Source organism: Euprymna scolopes, chromosome 13 (genome assembly GCF_053919585.1).
Source record: "Euprymna scolopes isolate OS-2025 chromosome 13, ASM5391958v1, whole genome shotgun sequence".
NCBI classification, from domain to species: domain Eukaryota; kingdom Metazoa; phylum Mollusca; class Cephalopoda; order Sepiida; family Sepiolidae; genus Euprymna; species Euprymna scolopes.
This window is the reverse complement of record NC_136494.1, coordinates 64,613,370-64,638,132: the sequence shown is the minus strand read 5'-3', so window position 1 is coordinate 64,638,132 and position 24,763 is coordinate 64,613,370. Positions and strand designations below refer to the sequence as shown.

Below are 24,763 nucleotides of genomic sequence, written 5' to 3'. Positions count from 1 at the left end.
AGCCACTTATCCTGCCTTGACAGAGTTCAAAATAGACTTTGTAGTCTAGTAGGGGGTGCCCCTTTTCTCTTCCCTGCAACCTCTTTCCCACAGAGGTGATGTTGCCACTCTGTCTCTGTTTTATCATTATTTTCATGCTCGTCTAAGATCCAATCTATGGTCCGCCCTTGCCAAATTTTCATGAAAAATGCTTGTCTAGCTGAAACCAGTATCAATTATTTCTCCCATACTTTATTTATGCCTAAACCTAAGTGTAGATTCAATGAACAAAGCTTCTTTCTTAGAACTGCATACCTGTGGAACTCTTTTCTGTTTCTATGCTTTTCAGTTGACTACACTATGGTTATCTTCAAGTCGAATGTAAACAAGTTCTTGATGAGCCGTCCTTTCAAGTAATCCAATTTACCATATTTCCACTACTAACGATTACTACAATATTGTCCCACTGACTACTGTACACACATTAAAGCTTATCCTCGAGTGGCCTCCGAACTTGATAAGTGGCTACTTCTTTGTAAATAAAAAATATTTTTCCCGATTCCGATAAAATTACTGATTCTGTTCTAAATTTCTAACTCCGATACAATTACCGATTCCGATTCTTTTATATTCTTAAATATACAGTTGTTTTTGGAGGATTACCACAAAAACCATGAACTGTGAACATATAATTTCCTAAATGTAGAAATACACTTTTGGAGATGATCTATAGGTTTTAGTTTTATTGGTAGCTTAAAATCAATAAATATTTATCATTTCACCATTAATACGAGTCATCGAAAATTAGGTTTTAAACAAATAAAAAATGAAGATAATCGTTTCTTGCATCAAAAAATAGGCAAAAGTTTTTCTGATGCCCCAAAAAGTTAGATTCCCGATATATATATATATATATATATATATATATATATATATATATATATATATATATATATATAAAGATTTATATGGGTACAAAATTTTTATAACGGATTTAAATAGCACTGGGGCAATTGCCATTATTAAAATTGAGGACTTTTAAAAAAAAAAAAAAAAAAGTCCTTAATTTTAATAATGGCAGTTTCCCCAGTGCTATTTAAATCCGATATATATATATATATATATATATATATATATATATATATATATATATATATATATATATATATATAATCTGTGTTTTGAATCCAGTCATTATTATTTTAATTGGGGGCGTCTAAAAACACATCAATAAGTACTTTTACATTTTTTTTTGTTTTCGCAGACCTTTAGAATCTCCATCTCCTTTTATCTACATTTTTTCTTTTCCTTTTCCATTCCATATAAAAAAAACTTACAGATTTTTGAGGATCATATATTTATCTCTGATGAGTTGCTGTGTGGTCTTCCACTATTCAAGGAAACACGCGCAAGACATACTTTATAAAAAGTGAATAAAAACTTGTGAGTGTGAATTAAGCTTTTAGTTTTAGAATGATAACTAATGATATGTGTGAATGTATAATATTTATATTAATTTGTAATATTAAATATATATATATATATATATATATATATATATATATATAATATATAATATATAATATATAATATACATGAAGTAGAAGATGATATATATGCAGATTCAGGTGGTTATATGTTAGGTTTACGATCTTATCTCTATCTGTATATCAATCTATCTACTATTATATAAAAAGAAACTTTGTGTATGTGTGTGTGTGAGTTTTTTCCTGATGAACCCGAAAACGGGTGGGCCGATTTTTATGAAATTTCACACAAAGGTACTTTATGTACCTGACAGTTTTCTTAGATAGGTTTTGTATTGGAATCTCTTCGATAAGTATCAGTAATCAATACTCAAAATATTTCAATAAAAAAAAGAAACAGGCGATTTTGACCAAAGTTAACACCTTACACAGCCTAACATGACAAGTGCATTTGGGAAGTTTTATTACTACACAAGCCGAAAGGCCTGACATATAAAATCAACAGTAGGTTCTATGATATGACAAGAGGGCGTTCAAAATGAATGTTTCTGTTTAAAGCACAATTGGTGCATAATACTTGACTTTTTCATTTGAACTCAAATTCAAGCTATTATCACCGCACAAGCAGTAAGGACTGACATATACAAGCAACAGTAGGTTCTTTGATATGACAAGTGCACTTTAAAATGAATGTATTTGTTTAGAGCCCAATTGAAGCATGATACGTGACTTTTTACATTTTAAACTTTAATTAAAGCAATTATATAAAAAAAATAATTGTATAAAATCAACAGTTGCTTCTCTACAGTGCAATGTTGGCAACACTGTATTGTGAACTAAATCACTGCAGGAAGGTATGTGAAGCTTCTTCCCAGTGCACCGCGATATGTCCTCAACTGGAGTAGGTAATCAATCGATTTGATTGAAAAAATGGGCGAGTTCCCTGATTTCAATGACAATAAAAATATGGGAGTGTGAAACATTCGTGATCATTATTCAATCCTGGACAACGTCGGGTCTCACCGCTAGTTAAGAATAAGCAAGAAAGGAATGCTTTTATATTGTTAGCAGCAGAGACTGTTTCTGTTGCTACACGATTTGCTGGTGACTAATGTAGATTATTTTTATTTATTTAGCTTGCACTGTATTATTAATGCTGAATACACATATATCGTATTTTCTTTTTTCTGGTGAAGGCGGCAGTGGTCATGTATAAGTGACTGAAGGCTTTTTTCTCATATAGAAATACATATATACTGTATTTATTTATGTATGCATGCATGTGTGTGCGCGCGCTTGTGTATCTGATAATTGTATATCTATGCTAAACTTATGCACATCAATATATATGAGTTACGCAAATTCATTCACACGTCTACATAAATATTTCACTCCCGAAGTCTTTCTTTATGAAGCACTGACCTTTTTCCACGTATTTGGCACGCGGGCGTCATACATATTGTCCAAGGCGTCCCTCAGGTTCTCACTCATGATAATGGTTCCGTCTATGCCCAGTTTGAGGTCTTTCAGAGTTGAGCGCACCTCCGTTATAACTTTCTGCATGCGGTCAACCTCTTGTCGCAAGAAGATGTTGAGTGGCTGCAGCGTTCCCATCTTTCGCAGTCGGTCTTTGACCTGTGAATAAACCCAGTCAAGATGAAAGTGGATCAATTGGGAAATAGGCCAACCATGATTCAGAGGAGGAAAATTGATTCACATCGGTTGAAGTAGAGTAGAATTATTTGCATTATCCTATTATAATAGAGTTGTTGTTATTTATATATTAATATTGTTGGAGGGGGGTATGAACCTACACTTTTTCAATTGTAATATACATACGAAACTAAATATCTAGAAAAATATTGTTCTTTATTCAGATTAAAATTCTATTCATAAATTTAGTTATCCACGTTCTATTACATATTTTAAAGGTATAAATATAATATGAAACCTTAGATAGAGTGAAGCTCACATATATATATATATATATATATATATATATATATATATACGAGCAAAAAGTTAATAAAACATGTTAAAAAACACTTTGAAAAAGAGTTAAAAACATATTTAATCTGAAAAGTAAACACTTGATAAGTGGATAGTCCTTAATCCGTAGAGTTTCGAAGAAATACTTTCCTTCTCATCAGAGAATAGGAATTAGCAAAATGCAGGATCGGATTTTGCATGCAAAAGTATTTGATGAAATAACAAGTAAGTCAAAGATCTTACTTGATAAAAAGTGAAGCAGAGTATGGTGAATATATTATATATATATTGTGATACATTTATTAAAATGTATAATAAATTATTTTATTGATTTTTAGCCGAGAGGAGATATATTTTCAGTATATTTTATTCACTGTATCATTTTTCGCGCCAAAAGGATTCAATTAACGTCTGCTCGGTCACATTTTGTAAACAAAACAAAAGAAAAAAGGGGAGGAGGAGGCCTGCGAACAGGAGGAGAAGGGAGAGACAGAGATACTGTGAACGAAGAGTAGAAAAGGAAAGAGAAAAGAAAGATAGAGAGAAATAAACCGTATATATATAGAGAAACTGTGTAGAGAAAGAGATAGATAGATCGTATATATAGAGAGAGGGGCCTGAAAAAAGTTGTCAGCAGGCAGCGGAGCGTCGCACTTCAAAGCGATAAGACGTAAGTCAGCGAATGTTGGGTTGGCGAAGCCGGCGACGACGTGGTAGCGGCGTCGCAGAGGTAAATATCAACGACATCATTCGACGAGCGGTCAAAGTTAAAATATTGACTGAATAAAAGAATGACCCCAGCGAAGGAAGGAATCATGGAGCATTGAAACTTTTACTATAAATCAAGGGCTTCGATGAGCTTCGGAAACGAATATTTGGAGCAATTAACACGCACGCGCGTAATGAAACATAAATAATCCGAAGGACAAAAATATGAAAATTAACCTGCGCGCGCGTAATCAAACATAAACAATTTACATGAAAGAAATATATATATAAAAAAAGGAGACGAAAGAAAGGTCGCATTTCAAAGGATATTAAGTGAGTTTTTCAATCAAAACTTTCATTTCTCCAACATCTCACTCTAGAACCTGTATCTAATTGAGCAGACGATTTCTTGTTTTATGTGAACATTGACTGTTAATATTTTTCTCTCGGTAGAATTTGATTCATTAAATCATTTCATTTAGTTAGGCATATTTAATTTTCTTTTCTTTTCTTGAATTTTATTTTATTTTTATATAAATAAAAGTTTGTTAACTTTTCGACGATACTTGTCCTCGTTATTTGTTATGTGATTTCGTTGTCCAGTACATTTTATTTTATTGTTGTCTTCGAGACGGTTGTCCCATTCCCATAACAACGCATTATCAAGGAACCTGGGAAACTTTTTTTTTACATATATTTTCGTTACGTCACCCATCTCTACTGTGCCCAGTAGGACTGGCATACGTCGTAACAATATATATATATATATATATATATATATATATATATATATATATATATATATATATATATTTATAAATATAAAACAAAGTCTCCAAAGACGATCTGTGGTACTATTTTAATTGTTAGGAGTGTATTTTTTTTAACTAAAAATCTATATATTAATACGATAGCGTGTGTGTTATTTTCTGTGTCACACTTATATCCGGGTCGTTTAATTGTTATGTACTTCCATCTCTTGTAATAAATAATTTTACCAAGAATTCTGCATGAGTTTTGGTTTCGGTTTCGATTATAGCTGATGGCACTCAAGTCATTAAATTTTAAATAAATAATTTTACTAAGAATTCTTCATAATTTTGGTTTCGGTATCGATTATAGCTGATGGCACTTAAGTCATCTATTTTTTTTATAAATAATTTTACCAAGAATTCTTCATAAGTCTTGGTTTCGGTTTCGATTTTAGCTGATGGCACCTTAATAATCTATTTTTTTTATAAATAATTTTATCAAGAATTCTTCATAAGTTTGGGTTTCGGTTTCGATTATAGCTGAAGGAACTAAAATTATATATATTCATAAGTTTGGGATTCGGTTTCGATTCAAGCTAATGAACCCAAGTCATATAGATATATTTTTTATTTTTGAAATCGCAACTTTATAATATATAAAAATCGATAGAACATTAACTCTATAATAATATATACGAAATTTGCAAAAATTAAAATATCATATTTAAGGGTACTTTACGACCGGGCTACGCCGGGCATTCGTGCTGGCTTAGATAAATACTTTTGAAGTTTTAACAAAAGAGTTACAACAATATCAGAGCGTCTCCATTTATACTGAACATCTACAGTATGCCAAGATCAATATATTACATATGAATGAGTCCCCTGTGGAATTTCCACAGGTCCTGCTAGTAATAATAACAAAGCAATAATTTGGTAACACATAAAAGAAAACAAAACAACCTATCATCTGTATATTTATAAATTTGTGTCATTTGTCCCACTAACAATATGATTAAAAAGCTATATTCCTTTTCACGATAATATTTACTGCCTTCTCACCAAAGAAAGATGTGACACAAGGTCATGAAGGCGAGAAATAGGAAAGCCAGCACATGAGAAAGAAGGGTGGTGCACTCTAGCTCCACAAAAATAGCCTGAACAGCCCTGTCTGCATTCTTTAGATGGGGCGATTAAGGTGACAATACATCGACCCAACAAACCACTCCTTCCAAAATTTCCCTTTGCGAACAGAAGTTACAATCGATGATCTTAAAACCACTTTTCCTCAAGTTGTGATATCATAAAAAAACCTGGACACCTATAAGGCAAGTGAGCCTGATTTCATCCGTGCTATACTATTAAGAAACTACGTCGCTGAGATTGACCCAGTTCTCCCCAAACTCTTCAACAAATGCTTTACTGAATCTTACTTTCCTGACTGCTGGAAAATTGCCTCTGTGGTACTAGTTTTCAAGAATTCTGGTGAAAGAACTGACGCATTCAATTATCGCCCCATTAGTCTCCTTAATCTCTTCTCCAAAATCCTTAAGTCAAGCACTAGTCTACCAATTTATGATAATAAACCTCTTTCCAACCGGCAGTATGGCTATAGGCAAGCTCGCTCTATTGCAGATATCCTAACTGTAATATCTGAACGTATATACCACGCATTAGATAAGGCAGGGGAGGCTAGGGTGGTAGCACTAGATATATTTAATACCTTTGATTGGTCTGGTATGGAAGTGTTCTTATGAAAATTAAATCATATGGCATTACTGAATGAATACTTAATATAATCAAATCCTTTGTAGACAAGACCCAGGTTGCCCTTGGTGGTCGTAAGTAAAAGCAACATAATATATATGTAGGTGTGTCACAAGGGTCGATACTTGGACATTTATTGTTTTTGATATTCATCAATGATCTTCATGATAAAATTCTCCGAGATGGGTATATTTGATGATGACAGCACACTCTATAACAGATACGAAGGGAAAACAAATGAACACATATCTAAGGCAATGGCTGAAACATTAAAAAAAAAAAAAACCCTCCAATCTATCATAGAATGGAGACGTAAATAGATAGTAATATTCAATGCTACTAAGATTAAGCTGCTTTCCTTTAATAGTTACAAGAAACCCTCTCAACCACTGATTGCCATGACTAATAATATGCAAGCTGAAACCTCTTCATTCAAACTCCTCGGCCTAACATTCACAGGCAACATAGGCTGGAACAAATATATTGAGGACATTGCTAAGGTTGTTGCAAAGACGATGGGTTATCTCTACTGTGCTAGAAAATTATTCACACTTGAGAGTATCCTATATCTATACAAAGCAACTATTTGCTCATGCATGGAGTATAGTTGTCACATCTCGACTGGTGCATCTGCTATTATTCTCTTGCTCTTAGGGTTCAAAAAAGAGTCTCCAACCTAATATGGTTTTACACTGTCAACCCAACTCCAATCCCTGTCCCATCGCTTAAATGTTGCATCTCTGTGCTTGTTTTACAAGTACTTCAATGGAATATGCTCGGACGAACTGGAAGCACTTGTACCCCCTCAGTGTAGATACCCTGACTAACTTTACAAGCAGCAAAATCCCACGCCTACATTATAGCAACTCCTAAATATCAGAAAGCCTTCTAGTCTAATAGTTTCTTCCTTTTGATCAGCTAGACTTTGGAATTCCCTCCTGGGTCTCTGCTTCCCTAACTGTACTAATATGCAGAAGTTCAAGTGTAATGTGAACAGACACCTGCCTACTCAACTCAGCACATAGTGTTCCTGTAGCTTTGGTCTTAAATAGTAGCACCTTACATACAAGTGGCAACACATCTTGTTTTGGGTGAAAATCAGTAAAAACAAAAAAAGAAGAGTTACGAGACTGCTGAAAGTAAATCCTAGATCCACTTTCTACTCTTCTTGTTTCATTTGACTATTCCCTATTTACAAATATTTTCTACATCATGGATAAATATTTTGCATTTTCTGTAAAAAGAGTAATGCTTTCCAGTTAATTTACTTCTGGAGGCGTAAATTACCTGGTTTCGTCAAATTTTCCAGGTAACCGAAGGGACCCGGGTCTAACTAGTGTCAGGATAAAATGAAAGAACTAACTTACCTCAAATGCTTTATAATCCTCAGGTAATTTTTCTAACATATCATTGGCCATTTTATAAACGACGCTTTCTCGCGTCTCACCTCCAATAGCGCCTGCATCTTTTGGTTGGATATTCACAATAGTTGCCAGCATCTCATTCGCGGTATTTGTCTGATATCTACAAGAATAAACAGATTCAAATTGTTTGTATCCAGAATTTCTATGTACACAAACATTTAGAAAAGGATCCAACATTGCCTGGGGGGGGGGGGTTAAAATGATATAAAACGATGATATTGTTACATAGTCATCATAATCATAAAATTAAATTTATCGAAAACATAGAAAATATTATTAAATGCATAAATATTCCACTTCCAGAATAGCAATAATAATAATAATAATAATAATAATAATAATAATAAGAAGAAGAAGAAGAAGAAGAAGAAGAACCCAAATACCAGTGAATGCCAATCGTCGTTGCTCTCCAGTTCTCATGTTTCAGTGGTTAAGCTGTGTCAAACCTGCACTCTTGTCTAATCAGTTGCTTCCAGATTTTTTTCTGGCTGGCTAACTTTCTTACGACTGAGGACATCCATGTTTGTGCAACATGACCACACCAGCATAATTGATTCATCTTTAGGATAACCTGGGCAAATGCAATGCTTTCAACAAATCCTTTTACCTGATGTGTTGAGTTTGGTCCGATTTCACATAGCAGAACCATCATATGTCAATGCTATGAAGTCGAGCAAGAAAGTGCCGGGTTAGGGTCCAAAATCCACTGCCATATATTATGACGCTTCTGATACAACTTATTCTGAGAGGGTTAGCTCGTGATGTTACCAGAGACAACAATAGCAATATCAGAATAACAATAATGAAAATAATTACACACCTCCACACACACACACACACACACACACACACACACACACACACACACACACACACACACACACACACACACACACACGCGCACACACACACACACACACACACACACATATATATATATATATATATATACATATATATATAAGTGACCTTGTCTGTCTATTTGTCTGTATGAAATGATTTCTACCTAATTACTATGTCAATTTTTGATCTTGAAATTGATATGTAGGATTTTAGAGCTGTGGAACAAATTCGATTTTGTTTTTAACCGGTAAAAATAGCTGCTAAGTGTCTAAATTGAAAAAATTGGAACTTGGCAGACATAAGTCGATTCAACGTGTTACTTTTATGTATGTGCAAGTATGCATTTATGCGATAAAGTTGGCTAATTTTTAGAGTTTGATATCCATCTGGCATGGTTGAAATTGTTATTATATGTATTTTCAAATATAGTTGATTTTAATTTCTTCTCCAAATCTCTAAAAATCAAACATTTATCAACAGGCCTTCAATCAGAGTTGTCAGTAGCACCGTGTGAAAGACTTGTTATATAAATTATCGTGGGTGAGACGAAATGAAAAATGTTTTGTAAGTGATGAATTAATGAATTTAAAAATCCATTTTTAACTTTAAGATTGATTTTCAAAAGTACAGGACAATAAAATTGTCGCCCTAGAAAAGATGACAGGATTCCATTTCCGTTACGGTTTTCTTTTTTTGCTTTTGTAGACCATCTACTAGTTGCCCAGTTTTTTTACAAATCCCAAGAGTGACAAAAGCCTTCTATCATGTCTGAAAGTGACACGATATTCAACAAGTGAGATCAGAGATGAGCTGCTGTACAACTCATGCTTTCTATACCGATCTAAGTTATGACAATTAGACCATTGACTAAACATGCTCAGGGTAATGAAAACAAAGTTTCCGGCCAAGATTATGGTCTTTGGTGTGGTTTCAAATGAAGGCCACATCATGCCACCTTACATCTTTGAAGTCGGCTTGAAAGTCAACACCAAAGTGAACCTGAATATGCTGAGAGTGTGGTGATCCCTTGTGCAATCAGATGGCCGCTGGCAGACCCTAAATGTGGCAGCAGAACTCGGTGCCTGCCTGCAAGTCCGAAGAGAAGATTTGGCTTCAGAAGAAGTGCTATGACTTTGTACCCTTCTCTCACTGCCCCCCCTTTCTCCTCGATCTGAATCAGCTGGACTACTTTGTTTGGTCATATGTCGAGAACATCACCAACATAATCTCCCACAAGACCAAAGCCAGCCTGATTGCTACCATCCACTGAGTATTCAGCAAGCTCTCGTCTGCGCTTGTGGAAAAGGTATGCTCTGAGTTCCAGACCAGTATCAAGGCTGTGATTAAGGCTGAAGGCGGATACATTGAATAGATATCAGTTCTGCTTCATAATCAAGTTACCCGAATCGATTTTTTCAGTAAAAGTTTTAAAATAAAACTGTAGTGTTTTCTTTAGGGCAACACTTTTATCGTTCCACCCTGTAATAAATTTCATCTCAATTTACTAAATTTATTAAAATTGATAGTCAAAATTAGAAATGGCATTCCAACATACGTGATATCTGCATTGGCATGAAGGCCAAAACACTCGGGTGTGTCAAGCAGTGGCAGGGCATCAATAGAGACACGATAATCATCGACAGTCTTGCATTTAGGAATTTTGTAGCCTGGAAGCAAAGAAAATCATTTTCAAAAATGACATTAAACAACAACAACGTTTGCAAAATTTTCATGGCAATCAAATCTTATGAATTATTTTTAATCCTCTCATAATATTCATCATCATTTAACTCTTCTTCCACCTCCACTTGCAAAGGACTTTCCTTTGTTCTTCCATGTGACTAACATGAAATGGAATTCCTTAAATTCTTTCTATGATCTTCCCATTTTTGGAACATATTGGCATAATATTACTTCACTGAGGGCTACAACATTGTCTATGTCAAATTTATTATCAATACACACTTGTTAGAAACCGTCCTCATAAGTCATCACATTTTATTGATCCTATTCCCATCTTGAGTGTTATGTGCACAGTGTTTGGATTGATGTAACCTCTGACCTTTTTCAAGTGTATCTTGTCTGCAAAGACCCGTGGCGTAGTGGATAAAATAATTGGTAAAATTCAATTGTAAAAGTTACACTCTCCTGGAGGTTGAAGGTTGAATCATCAATGTAGGCAACCCAAAATACAATTTGCAAATTGCTTAGGACTTCTCAGTCATGTTTGATGGAATGAAAGCAGTCTACACCGTGAATTGAATAAATTTTTTTGTTCAAAATGATGTGCAGATTACCAAGTTTGACAGAAGGATTCCCTTTGACAGAAAGATTCAGCAGAGGTTACATTGACCAAATTGTTATGCAAATAACACTGAAGATGAGAACAGTAGTTCAAAAATTTCAAATAATACGAATAATAAATCCTCATCTAAAAAAATTCAGAAACGTTTATTAATTATATCAGTCACCTGCTTTCCATGACCTCACATTACCTTGACCAGGAGGAAGAGCTGAAGTGGTTTCTCAGCCTTACTCAAGGGTTTCCCACAGGAGGCGCCTTACTTTTTCCTTTGACAGTAGTGCTGTCCCGCCACCCTATACAATGCTTAGTATTCCCAAATAGTCACCCACCTGGTATTGGCCAGGCTCATCATTGCTTAACTTCGGTAATCTGGTGAGAACCAATGTATCAACATGATTATGCCATATAAGGACCATTATAAAGACATCATGTGGAAAGTTGAGCAGTAAGATGTTTGTTCATCTTAACAATTATGTTTTTGCAAAATACAGCAGGAGAAACGAGGAGCAAAGAGGGGATTCCAAAGGCTAGAAGTTTGAGGAAAGAAGCTATTAGAAAAGCTATTAAAAGCTTTTCAGCATTTGATGACCTATACAGTGAAAGGATGAGGTTTTGGCTGATTGTTGGTTTGTTCAGGTGTGTTTACATTGAGGGGGCTCAAATACAGCAAGTTCATTAGAGCGCATTCCGTTGAACTACTTGTAAACCAAGCACAATATAGAATAAGGATTCTAAATGTAAGATTTGCTTCATCATACTTTGATTTTAATTTTAATAAAAGGACATAAAAGTGATGCAAAACTACTATGTTTGAGGAATTCATTTTACCCATGCTGGGACAGGTATTATTCTAGTTTGTTATAATAATTTAAAAAGATGAAAACAAATACAAACCAGGAAAATAGACTTTACCTATATATATACCTATATGTTTTAAAAGTTCTTTCTCCTTACACTGAGAGTTTTTATTCAAGTAAAGATAATTCAACCAGCATTTTATTGTTTTGTATGGAAAGCCTGCGTCATCTCTCTTTTGGAGAAATCAGTTTTTATCTAAAAGTTATGTCCTTTGAGCTTGGGAATCCTTGGTAACAAGAATGCGATCCCTAAATTTCGTTTCATAAATAAGAGCTTGTGGCAACTCTCATATGGACATGTGATCAAAACTTTTGCTCAGTAGCCTCCGGACTAAACAGACTACCTTGAAGCGTGTCCTCTAATAGATAAAAACACTGTAGGAATAATATAAGATTTTGGTTTTGCACTTAACATATAACACATATACTATGATAGCTAAGTGGTTAACAACATGGACTGAAAACCTAGTTGTGCCAAGTTCGATTCTATTTTGTTTTACAGAAACAGTTTTACTTAAGATGTTAGCCACTTTCATGTGGTTCTTCCTGTAAGTAGTCGATGTTCTTCTAGAAAGTATTTTAACTACAAAGATATCGGGGGAACCAATGCTTACAATAAAATAATCTGGTTCATAAGAAATGAATGAATGAACAATAACTTGTGCATTTTATCTGTATGGGAGTGATATGTTTAATTATACGTATAATGTAGTATGCAGGTCTATGGTTTTTATATTTTATTAATAAATGTTATGCTTTTGTTAGCTGCCACTTTCTTTTAATCCTTTTTATTACCGACACATCCGTATTTTCCAAGTTGCACACTACATGTTGTGGATTTAGTTGAATTTTTTACCCACACTCTAGCAATTTTAATAGTTTTTATTATAATAATTATCCCAATGTTTTGTGTACCTGTGTGAAAGCAGAAATTGTCTTGCAATATGCCCTCACAGAACCAAACTTTAGCATAGGTGTTCAACAGTCGTTTGTCATAATCATCAGTTACTCGACCTCCATATTGAACTTCGCCAATCATATATCGAACGGTCGTCCATGAAACACCCTGAAATGTAAAAAAAAAGACAAAAAGAAAAAAGCGTATATAAAAAAAGAGATAAATAAGCTATAAATTTTCTTCTAGAAGTCAGGCTGGCTATCAGCCAGAAAGAGAACTGAAAATCTGGTAACAGGTTACATAGAATTTTTCCTTTTCTATCGTTTTTACTATAATTTATCCCAAACCAGGCATGTTACCAGTGAAGAAGCTTCTGTGAATTAAAAACCAAATTTATAGAGGCATCCGAAGTGAAACTTGTTGTGCAGCGAGGTGTTCACATGAAATTAAATTTCTGCATGTTGGTACAGTTAGAGAAACTGGGAACAGGTAGAGGATTCCAAAACCAAGCTGTTCGAATAGAAAAGTAATTAGAGTAGAAAGTCATTTGGGATCTAGGGATCTTCACAGTGAATGGATAGGACCTAGCTGATTGTCGGGTTGGCAGATATATTTATGCCGAGAGGGGCACCAGAACAGCAAGTTCGTCAGAGTGCATTCCATTGTATCAATTATCAAACATAGATATGCAACATTGCAGCAAAAAAAAAAAAAAAAAAAAAATTAATACAGAAAACTACAATCTTATTTATTAATCTCTCCCCGGCCCAGCATTTGGTTGGACATTTAGAAACACATATTAATATATAAGAGCCCGAGCCATCTAATACTTGGATGCCAAACCTTATCGGCAGATGGCCTCTACACTGTTCGTCACAACAAAGCATGTAAATACCTCCATTGGAAGATCTGTGGAGAGATGCAGCTTGGCAGATCATCAAACGTCTGGGAACATGAACGATAACATCAAACGAGAAAGTGACAGTGTTCTATGACAAATACATACAGATATAATCAGACATTGTAATATTGAACAAACCTGAAAGAACTGCGTTTATTATCGATGTCACTGTACCAAAATGACTGTGGCTTTAATAGAGCTGAACGGGAAAAGATAACAAAATATCAGGACCTAAAAAATTATTTAAAAACGACATGGTTCCTTAAAGAAATCAACATTATACCAGTTGTGATAGGAGCAACTGGTCTAATAAAAAATAATCTTGAGAAATACATGGAAACAATCCCTGGAAGACCAAGCTGGCATGAAATACAGATAGCATTCATAAAGGAAACAACGTTTATTCTTCAAAGAGCTCTCAGATATTAATTAAAATCGTAATGAAATTAGATGTTAGCTCCAGGACGGAGCCTCTTAATCTCTTAAAACTAACTAAAGTAAAATATTTTTTTTTCCTGTGGTAAAGGATAATTTATGTTAGACTTTCATTCCAAAAAAATTTTATAGTAAAGTATTGATGCATATCTAACTCACGAACTGTATTTAGATACATCACAATAAAATATATTCTGAACATTACCTTGACAGATTACAAATTTACACAAAAAAATCCATTTAAGGCTCGTATGTTTTTTTTTAACAAATGTATCTTTATTTTCTTAAACAAATTCATGTATTTAAAACTTACAGATAAAGTTCTATCAGATTTTGCATTTTGTAACTAATTGATAAAGTAGGAAGATCCTCTGAAAATTATGATTCGCTCAACAATAAAATCCTCCACTGCCAATATCCACCAGGTAAATCACACAAAAGTTAACATACAAATTCTTAAATAAAACATTGAATTCTTCTTTGAATCTGCCTAGAAGCGTAGCTTTCTATTGAATTTAGAATTATAAATCTATTGCCAAATGGTGTTTATATAATACATGCACTAAAGAAAGCACTCAGTGCTATTAGCTTTGTGCGAAATTTATACACGTGCAAATGAAAAATAAAGTAATATATGATATATGATTGATCATTAAAACAGGATATGAATATAAAGTCAAAGAGTACACAAGATATATACAAATAGATTTATGGTCAAGTAAGTGCATGCAAAGTTTTTGTTGATAAATGAATAATAGCATAAAATATCATTAATTCGGAATTAAATCTGCCTTTTGAGGAGTTTTTCACTTCAACAACAAGTCACAGTCTCTGAATACCGATAAAAATAAGAGTATTTGACATGTTGAGACACCGGTTTCCATTGGATCACTAAAGTTAAGCAACGTTGAACCTGTTCTACTGACCATTTGGGACTTCCAGGTGCTGTATGTGCTCTCTGCTTATCTGGCATTGTTTCCAGTCGTCCTAGACTTCTTGCCACTGGACTCAAATAGAGCCGATTCAGAAGAGGTGTGGTTGGAATTCAGCAACCCTTGCTTCACAATTACATATGCAGTTACCCCTACGGGGGGTATCCTTTGTCTCTCGAGATTGAACAGAGACATCCATTGATCGGTTTGACATGATTAAAACTTGATGGACAAGTCAGACATAAGCTGCAGTTTATTTGTACCAAGGAAAGTAGGAAGTGGACCTTGGATTAACTTTCGGCAGCCTCATAATTATCGCTTCCCTTATTTTATCCTTTAGTTCTCACATTCAATGAGCGATGTTTCTGATAGAGAAGGAAGAATTGTAATTCACTGGATTAGAATCTTTCTAACATTAATCATTAACTAGTCTCTGATCTTTAAGTTTGGCTGTTTTTTATGGCATACGAGGGGCGTGCAATAAGTAATGCCTCTGACCCACTTCCAGTTGTTTGATCTAGCTGAGATTTTGCATGTGCAATGATTTATATCTCTACGGATTATGTGGCAAATTACTGCTCTGAACTAATTGTGGTTTCTGTTTTACAGGTGTTTGAACTGAGTCAGGTGTGAAATAGAGCCTGTTGAATGTCGAGCAGTGATCCGGTTTTTGTATTTGAAAGGATGCACACCACAGGAGACTTTTGATAAAATAAAAGAAACTTATGGTGATAATGCCCCATCATATGACCTTGTAAAACGCTGGCATCGTGAATTCAAACATGGCCGGAAGTCTGTGGAAACAGCTCCCAGACCTGGTCGCCCCCCACTTTTCTGCCATTGATGAGGCATCTGTCCGTCAAGTTGAGGCTAACATTTTGGAAGATCAGCGCATTACTATTCGCCAAATAGCCCAAGATGTCAAGATTAGTACAGGCTCTGTGGAAACTATCATTCATGACCATTTGCACATGCATAAGGTGTCTGCCAGATGGATTCCCAGGTTGCTCACACCATTCCAGAAGCGAGAACGCGTCAAGTGCTTGAGGATGAATTTGGAGATGTGCCAAGAAGATGAGTCAAAGTTTTTCAAAAGACTGATTACACAGGATGAGACCTGGGTCCATCACTATGATCCAGAGACCAAAGCCCAGTCAATGCAGTGGGAGCAATTGGACTCACCACCTCCAAAGAAGGCAAGAGTGCAGCCCTCCATTGGCAAGGTCATGCTCACAGTCTTCTGGGACCAGGACGGTGTAGTGATGACAGATTTTCTGGCAAAGGGTACCACAATTACAGGAGCCTATTATGTTTCACTTTTGAGGAAATTAAGGGAAGCTATCAAAATCAAGAGGCGGGGCAAGATCAGCAAATGTACCCTCCTCCTGCAGAACAACGCTCCGGTCTACAACTCGTATGTCGCCAGATCAGAAGCAAGGGCGTGTGGTTATGAAATCCTCCCCCATCCTCCCTACTCTCCTGATCTTGCACCCTCTGACTTTCACCTCTTCCCAGCCATGAAATTGTTTTTGAAAGGAAAGCGTTTCCCAAATGATGCAGCCTTGATTTCTGAAGTCATGTCGTGGTTGGAGGACCAAGCTGGGGTGTTCTACAAAAACGGTTGCCAGAGCTACATCAAACGATGGAAGAAATGCATAACTCTGGGTGGTTCCTATGTAGAAAAAGACTAATAACTGTGCCAAGTTTTGTTGCTCTACTTCTATGGGAAGTGGGTCAGGGGCATTACTTATTGCACGCCCCTCGTATCAGTTCTTTTCAAATCATGTAAAGAAAAATCCAATAATTTAAGAAAAAAATTCATGTTTCAGGTTCCTTATATCTTCAAATATTTATTTATGGTGTTTGGTTTGGTTGATTTGTAGAGGAAAATTTTTTTTGTTTTTTAATCTTGCAAAAAAAAAAGAGCAAGTTTTGCAAGGAAAAACAGTAACATCAATATTTGGTGTCTTTTAGGTCAGAAAGCCAGTATCTTCAAACAGCCTGATCTAGTAGCACCACCTTGAAGTAGTATTTTTTAATACAACTTCTTATTCCAGTAGCTTATTTCTAAAAACTTGTTTCCTGCTGACTATTTTCCTCCAACTTATAGCCTTGATCTTTTTAAAACTAAAGCCAATAGGCATCTACTGTTTTGTGATAACCAGCTTTTTTTTTTAACTCTTTACATCAAGTGGCTTCATGCTTGCCTGGAGCTAAAATATGTTTTTTTTTTTTTTTTTTTACATAGGCATCAACACTTATCAAGGCCAAAAGGCCAGTCAATATTAAGGATAAGGGTTAAAGAGTGTACAGTAGAAATTGGACAATATAGTAACCGTTAGTAATGGAGATTCGGTCAATTTGTTAACTTATATGGAACGGCTCATCAAAAACTTGTTTACGTTAGACTTGAAGACAACCATATTGTAGTCAGCTGGAAAGCAGAAAAACGGAAAACAATTCCATAGGCATGCAGTTCTAAGAAAGAAGCTTTGCTCATGGTATCTACACTTAGGTTTAGGCACAGATAAAGAGTGGGAGAAACTAGTGATAGTGTTTTCTACTAGACGGGTGTTTCCTGTGAAAGTTTGGCGAGGGGGAACCATAGAATGGAGCTTAACCGAACACTTCCCATAAAAATAATGATAAAGCAGAGGCAAACTCGCAACATCTCTTCTGTGAGAAAGAGGTTGTAGGGAAGAGAAAAGGACATCCCCCACAAGGCTACGAAGTCTATTTTGAACTCTATCAAGGCAGGATAAGTCCTTTCTCCTGCCCAGATGTGGCAACAGTACTCCATCCTTGGACGTACCTGGCTCTTATATAGATAGAGAATTGCATCAGCAGTGAGATATCTACTGGATCGACAGAAGGATCCCACCATTTTCCCAGCGTCCCTGGCAATGGATTTAATGTATATGTTCCATTAAAGATCAGGAGTAACGGTCAAGCCCAGAAGCTTGTCAAAACATGAGGCCTCCCCAAGACGAAGCCATTCATTTCAATTGATGCAAGATGGGGATCAGAGCGTTGCTGATGTAAGGATAAAAGCTTGGTTTTAGATGCATTAAAAGTAACAAGCCACCTCTTTCTCCATTGTACCACTTGCTCAAGGTCAGAGGAGAGAGAATCAGAGAGAACTTGGTCGTTTACGATCTTAGATGTGCTAACCATAGATAGTAGTGTCATCAGCATAGATGTCTATGAATGATGTAAGGATGTGATTTGGAAGATTATTAATATAGATCAGGAAGAGAGTAGGGCCCAGGATGGACCCCTGAGGAACTCCAGCATTAATACTAAGAGATTCTGATTTCTGCCCATCAACCACTACTCTTATGAACCTATCAGAGAGAAATGATTTAATAATTGAGAAGATATTTCCAGCTATACCGTAGCTGGAGATCTTGTGAAGTCAACCTTTAAGCCATACTCTATCAAAGGCCTTTGATATGTCAAGAGCAATTGCCTTAGAAAGGTAGCCTCCGTTGAGAGATTCGCTAATCCTATGAGATATAATTGTAAGCACATCTGCTGTAGATCTAGCAGAACGGAAAGCATATTGCGTGCCACTAAGAAGGTTATTTTTGCTAAGATGGTTGATTACTTCTCTATTTAACACAGATTCCAGCAACTTACTCATGACACACAGGAGACTTATTGGCCTGTACTGTGAGGGAGATGAGCGATCACTTGAATTCTTAAATACGGGGCATACTGACGAGATTTTCCACGGTGACAGGAAGCAATTCTCCTTAAGACAACGCTTACACAGTTTTGTAAGGATGGGCGCAAGTTCTGGTTGAAGTCTTTTGAGTACTATAATTGGAATACCGTCAGGGCCGGTTGCTTTACTGGAATCAAGGTTTTTGATTAGCTTGGCAACATCATGTACAGATATTTGTATATCACATAGCATGTTTTCTGATATAGGAGGAAATATTTGAGGTTGGCAGCCTTGGTAGCAAAGGTTAGAATTAGCTGCAAAGTTCTTGGCAAAGAGTTTGGCTTTGTCTGATGCTGACGAGATTACCTCAGGTCCATTTATGATAGTTGGGATAGAGCACACGCTTCTGTTCAGGATTCTGTTTACTATTTGCCAAAACTGGTGGGAACCAAGCCGCTGCTCAGCTACTTTGGACTTGATGGACTGAGCATACAACTCTCTTGCGTTCTTTATTACTTTTTTACAGTGGTTGCTGGCAATTCTGAAAGCAGCTTTAGTCTCAGTACATCTATTAGGTTGGAAGCAATGGAAAAAGTGATTTCTATGCGCAATGGCAGCAGCACATTCCGGAGAGAACCATGGCTGGCTGTTAGGTTTTTGTTGGAATTTTTTCGAGGGTATGAAACGGTCTATACCTACAATTAACCATTCTGTCAGGTCTGATACTATAGAGGGCACATCCTTTTTAAACATGGAACACAGAGATAGATCCGATATAAATGTACGGAAGCTATCCCAGTCAGCCTTAGTGTATCGATATACTGTACGATGGAGAAGTACATCTGAGGACTTATTATATTTCATTTTTATATTAGCTGATACAACTGAGTGGTCGGAAGATCCCAGGAGAGACAGAACAGAAGCTTAACACAGTTCAGGGCAAGTTGTGAGAAAGAGGTCTAGGAGACTTGCATACTGGCCGTGAGTATCGGGAACATGGGTGGATTCGTGTACAATCTGAGTGAGGTCATAACCAGTGGAGAAATCATGACAGAACCTCCCCTCATCATCGGTCTTGTTTGAGTGAGTTAACCATTTCACATTGTGAACATTTAAGTCTCCATAGATATGAATATTAGCTAAAGGATAAGCAGATAGGGCGTGGTCAAGTTTCTCAGATATGCTTTTAAAGGTAGTAACTCCGCTGTTGTGGGGGCGATAAAGAGCAAATATAAATGCAGTAGTTTGAGCTAGTGCAACCCGGAAGCACATATAGGGTAAGCTAGAATCTTCTCTGGAGATGTCCCTACCACAGGGAAAGCCATCTTTTATATAGGCACATAGTACATACCCAATGCGATCTTGTGGGTCAGATTTGGTTGGATTGGAACAAGGATTTGTGAATTTAATTAATGATTGCATGGATGGTATTTATTTTAGGTCATTCTGCTGAGGTCAACATAATGACAACTCTCGTAAGTAAGTGAAGATATAAAATACCTTTTTTAAGTCCATATCATCAAGGTGACTCTGTATGAACTGCACAGTGGCGCTGAAATCTGCCTGATTGAACTCGTAAGGAATGTTCCAACCAATTGGTCCAAATTTGCGTCTCTCCTGCACAGTTGTATGCAAGAATCCAACACTGTACAGCAATGGCTTCCACATTGGTAAATTGTTGATATCGAGTTGTTCCTTCAAATCAAAAGGAAAAGAGAAAAAATAAATTGTTGAATTTGTTTTTCTGATAATATTTTTATCATATAATCACGTTGACAAACTAATTCCCATTAAATTAGTGAAGTTAAGTGACGTTAGGTCTGAGTAATACTATAATGGGTGACCATTTGGGAATGTCAGGTGATCATATATATATATATATATATATATATATATATATATATATATATATATACACACACAATAATTATAAAAGTTTGTGGACCGTCTGAACCTGCTTGAATCTTGTATGCAATGATCGGCGATTCCAATTTTTAAAAAAAGGATGACAGATGAATTTATATATATATATATATATATATATATATATATATATATATATATAAATTCATCTGTCATATATATATATATATATATATATATATATATATATATATATAGAGAGAGAGAGAGAGAGAGACTAGAAAGAAAGTCTGCACTTGTCATTTTTTCAAAAACCGCAAATTTAAGCTAAATCGAATGTAAGTGTTTATACAACCTATACCTCATTTGGTTCGCTTTTTATTCCTCTATACTTTTACCTGTTTATATTTGACTTTTAAATGAAGTATCCTAGTGTTCATGTCAATTTAAAAAAAATAACTTCAAATCGAAAAGACAAAAAGAAACTCAGCAGCAACAAATCAAACCAGCTTAAAATATCTACCTTTAAGGCAACAAAGCATCTCTAATAGCAATTGTTGTTGTTCCAGTTTATACTATGTAACATTTAGTCTATATGCCTCGACTTTCTGTTAGTGATCGTCAGGAGCTTTAATTAATCTCGACCTTTCTGGTTTATCCAAACGAGAAATCAACTACATATTGAAATGTGATAAGAAAACAGTACAAATGACAGTGAAAAAGCACCAAAACACAGTCAGTGTTTGTGGTGCCCCTAAATCTGGTCGTCTTGGAGTTACTTCTTAAAGGTAAGGCAATACTATCAAGACCCTCAGTCTCAGAAACAAATTTGAAACAGTTCTTCCAATCCAACAACAGTGTAATCTTGTTAAAAAGTGCTCTCTTTCTTCAGTTAACAACAGATTGAAGCAATTTAATTCGCGAGACTGTGTTGCAAGACGCAAGCCAATGATTTCTGTAAAGAACAGAAAGTACCGTCTGGACTTTGTCAGATGCAATGAAGATCATGACTCTTCATATTGCATGAAATTGATTTTTAGCAACGAAATCAAGTTCCAAAGGCTAGACTGTGATGGTAGGCAGTACGTCCATCAAAGGAAGGATGAAGAATTTAATCCTAGGCGCACAGTTTCAATGCTGCAAGGTGGTGGAGATTCAGTTTTGGTGTGGGTGTTATTATTGCTAATGGTCTAGTTCGCTTGCAATGTCTGATAATTTCGGTCGAGTACATTAATATGATGACTGAGCATTTTCTACCCTATTCTAGCTGGAATTTGGATGATAATCTCATCTTCATGCAGGATAACGCTCCCATTCACAAAGCTGGTACGAGCTCGTAATGTCAAGAGGTTCCTTGAAGAGCATGATTTTTGTGTTTGGATTGGCCTGCACAATCTCCAGACTAACTAAAACGTATGCCATTACATCGAGCAACAGCTACACAATGATAAAATTTCAAATCGAGAAGAGCTTTGTACAAAAATTAAAGAGAAGTGGAATGCTTTTTCACCAGAGTATTGCCGCAGACTAATTCAAGAGAATGGTCAAAAATTCGAAGGCTGTCAAATTACAAAAAGGCTATGCTACTAAATATTAACTAGTTCATTATGTTCCTGTTTTAATTGTGTTGCATTAATATTCTAAAGTTACATTTAAATAACATTTTTCCATTACGTGAAGTTCCTTCTTGCCTTCTCGATTTGAAGTTAATTTTTTAAATTGATATATATATATATATATATATATATATATATATATATATATATATATATATATATATATATACTAGTAGGACACCCAACATGATCCGGGCATAAAATATGCTTAAATATGGCATTTCAAGTCATGCAGTCATTTTCTTATATCTAATTTTTGTATATTCTTCTAGCATTTAATGGGGTTTTTTTTCTGTCCCTTCTGCCTTTATCTCCATCATATCGCCCCTCTCTCGTCTAAAATAATTTTTTTCTTCCAATTCTAATTTTCAAACTTTTTTTTCAAATCTAATTTGAATGTTTTCAAAGTCAGTGCTGTCTTTTTAGCTTTACTTTTGTATAATGTTGGCCTTTTCTACTTTTCTGACGAGAAGCATTTAGCTTCAAAATGCGATGGCCTAAAGAGGTTTCCCCCTTATTCCTCTTTTTGTAGCTCTAGACTTGATAATGTAACAAAATCCTATCTAACTTTATGCCTTGTCTTTTTAACTTATTCATTCATTCATTCTGTCTGTCTGTCTGTCTATCTGTCTGTCTGTCTGTCTCTCTCTCTCTCTCTCGCGTTACTCGATCGTAAGATACGATTAGATTTATATTTTAATTCATGCGATTACGTACTTATTATAATAGAGATAATTCTCTATTAATACATATATGTAACCTAAGATATAGTAGTGTGTGTGTGTGTGTGTGTGTGTGTGTGTGTGTGTGTGTGTGCGTGTGTAAACCAAAGATATTTTTATAAATTGATTGCGTTTCTTGATTGTTCACCGATGATAACCCACGGGTACACACGCACCGTGTGAGTCTCTTCGTTTACTGAAATGTTACACCTTACAGGGGGTATCCATTGTATCTCGAGACTATATGGAGAACTGTCTTCATATCACTGTAGATAAAAGGAGGAATGTAATTGTCCTTGACAACAATCATGTCGATAGTGTGAAAGAATTTTGAAATAAACATTCCATTTTCGTCACTTGGAAAGCCTCAAATACAAGATGTTTAAATAATTAGCGAATTGGAATATGTTATTTTTTTATTTGTTTTTTTTTTTCCTTAAAAAATTTTTGAGTTAAATCATTAAGTGACATTTTCGTTCAGAAACATTTCTTCTGACAAGAATGAAAATCGATTTAACCAATTATTCGACGCTTGTTAGTTTTTGGAATCACTTGCAATTGTTAAATTTCCGTAATGAATGACAAAATCTGTCACTGATAATTGACATTCACGAAGACTTTTTTTTATAATGATCATCAACGACGTTTTTTTTTTATCTTATCAAAATATGAATATATATTTTTAAATTATATTAAACAAATATTTATACATTTTTGATTTTTTTATGCACCCTCATTAGAGAATATAATACATTTATAAATATTTTCCACATTTAAAGTGAGCACTGAGTCGGATGTAGTGGCGATAAAGAGAGTAGGTAATTACGTATCTGAATTTGTGAGATTAGAATTGGTTATTATTGTGGCCCTGGAAGGAAAACACGTCACGGAGATGAGTTAGAAAAAATAATATATATATATATATATATATATATATATATATATATATATATATATATTAAAAAAAAGCATACAAAGAGCAACCATCGTAGTAAGTACCGCAAAAATGATGGACTACAAAAGTACACTGACCAATATTTACCTCTCTCTCACCACGAGAGGATGTGACACATGATTGGAAGATGGGAAAATGAGTTAGTGCTCCTAAATAAAGAGCATTTTGGCTCTGCAAAAATATGCCTGAGTAGCCCCGTCGGCATTCTCCGGTGAGGGTGCCTCAGGTAACATTCGATAATCTTGCTCCTCCCGAAAGCCAGGAGGCAAGGCCTGGGAGTGTGGTCCTCCTAGATCTAGACAGAACATCAGTTTGAAAGAAAAAAGGCCACTGAAATGGCCTAGTTTCTTTTGGACTGATTATCGAGGATGGAACCCCGACTTACGTATTCTACAAAAGTACACTCACTTAATTTATGCAGTTTGGAAGAGTTCATATCTTTTGCATGGGGTAGTTTCCACAATAATTAATAATATTATTTGGATTCTTCGAACTACAGTTCTCACCGTGAGTGCCATTCTCACAATGTTTCGGTCGTTGTAACCTCTTTGTAGAAGGTCGGAGGTTACATCACACGAAACGTTGTGAAAATGACACTCAAGATAAGAACAGTAGTCCGAAGAATCCAAATAATAAGAGTAGGTAACGTTGGTTGTATTTAGT

General features: G+C 35.3%; 1 protein-coding gene across 1 annotated transcript in view; it reads right to left on the bottom strand.

Annotated features, from left to right (window-relative positions):
• LOC145292051 (dynein axonemal heavy chain 5-like) overlaps positions 1-24,763 on the bottom strand; it is a 579,775-nt gene that overhangs the window by 21,542 nt on the left and 533,470 nt on the right. The window contains exons 77-81 of the mRNA XM_080138079.1: positions 20,445-20,639; positions 13,027-13,177; positions 10,505-10,616; positions 8,050-8,206; positions 2,889-3,101 (exon numbers count right to left, since the gene is read on the bottom strand). Coding sequence (XP_079994205.1) covers positions 2,889-3,101; positions 8,050-8,206; positions 10,505-10,616; positions 13,027-13,177; positions 20,445-20,639 — 828 coding nt within the window. The remainder of the gene's footprint in view (positions 1-2,888; positions 3,102-8,049; positions 8,207-10,504; positions 10,617-13,026; positions 13,178-20,444; positions 20,640-24,763) is intronic.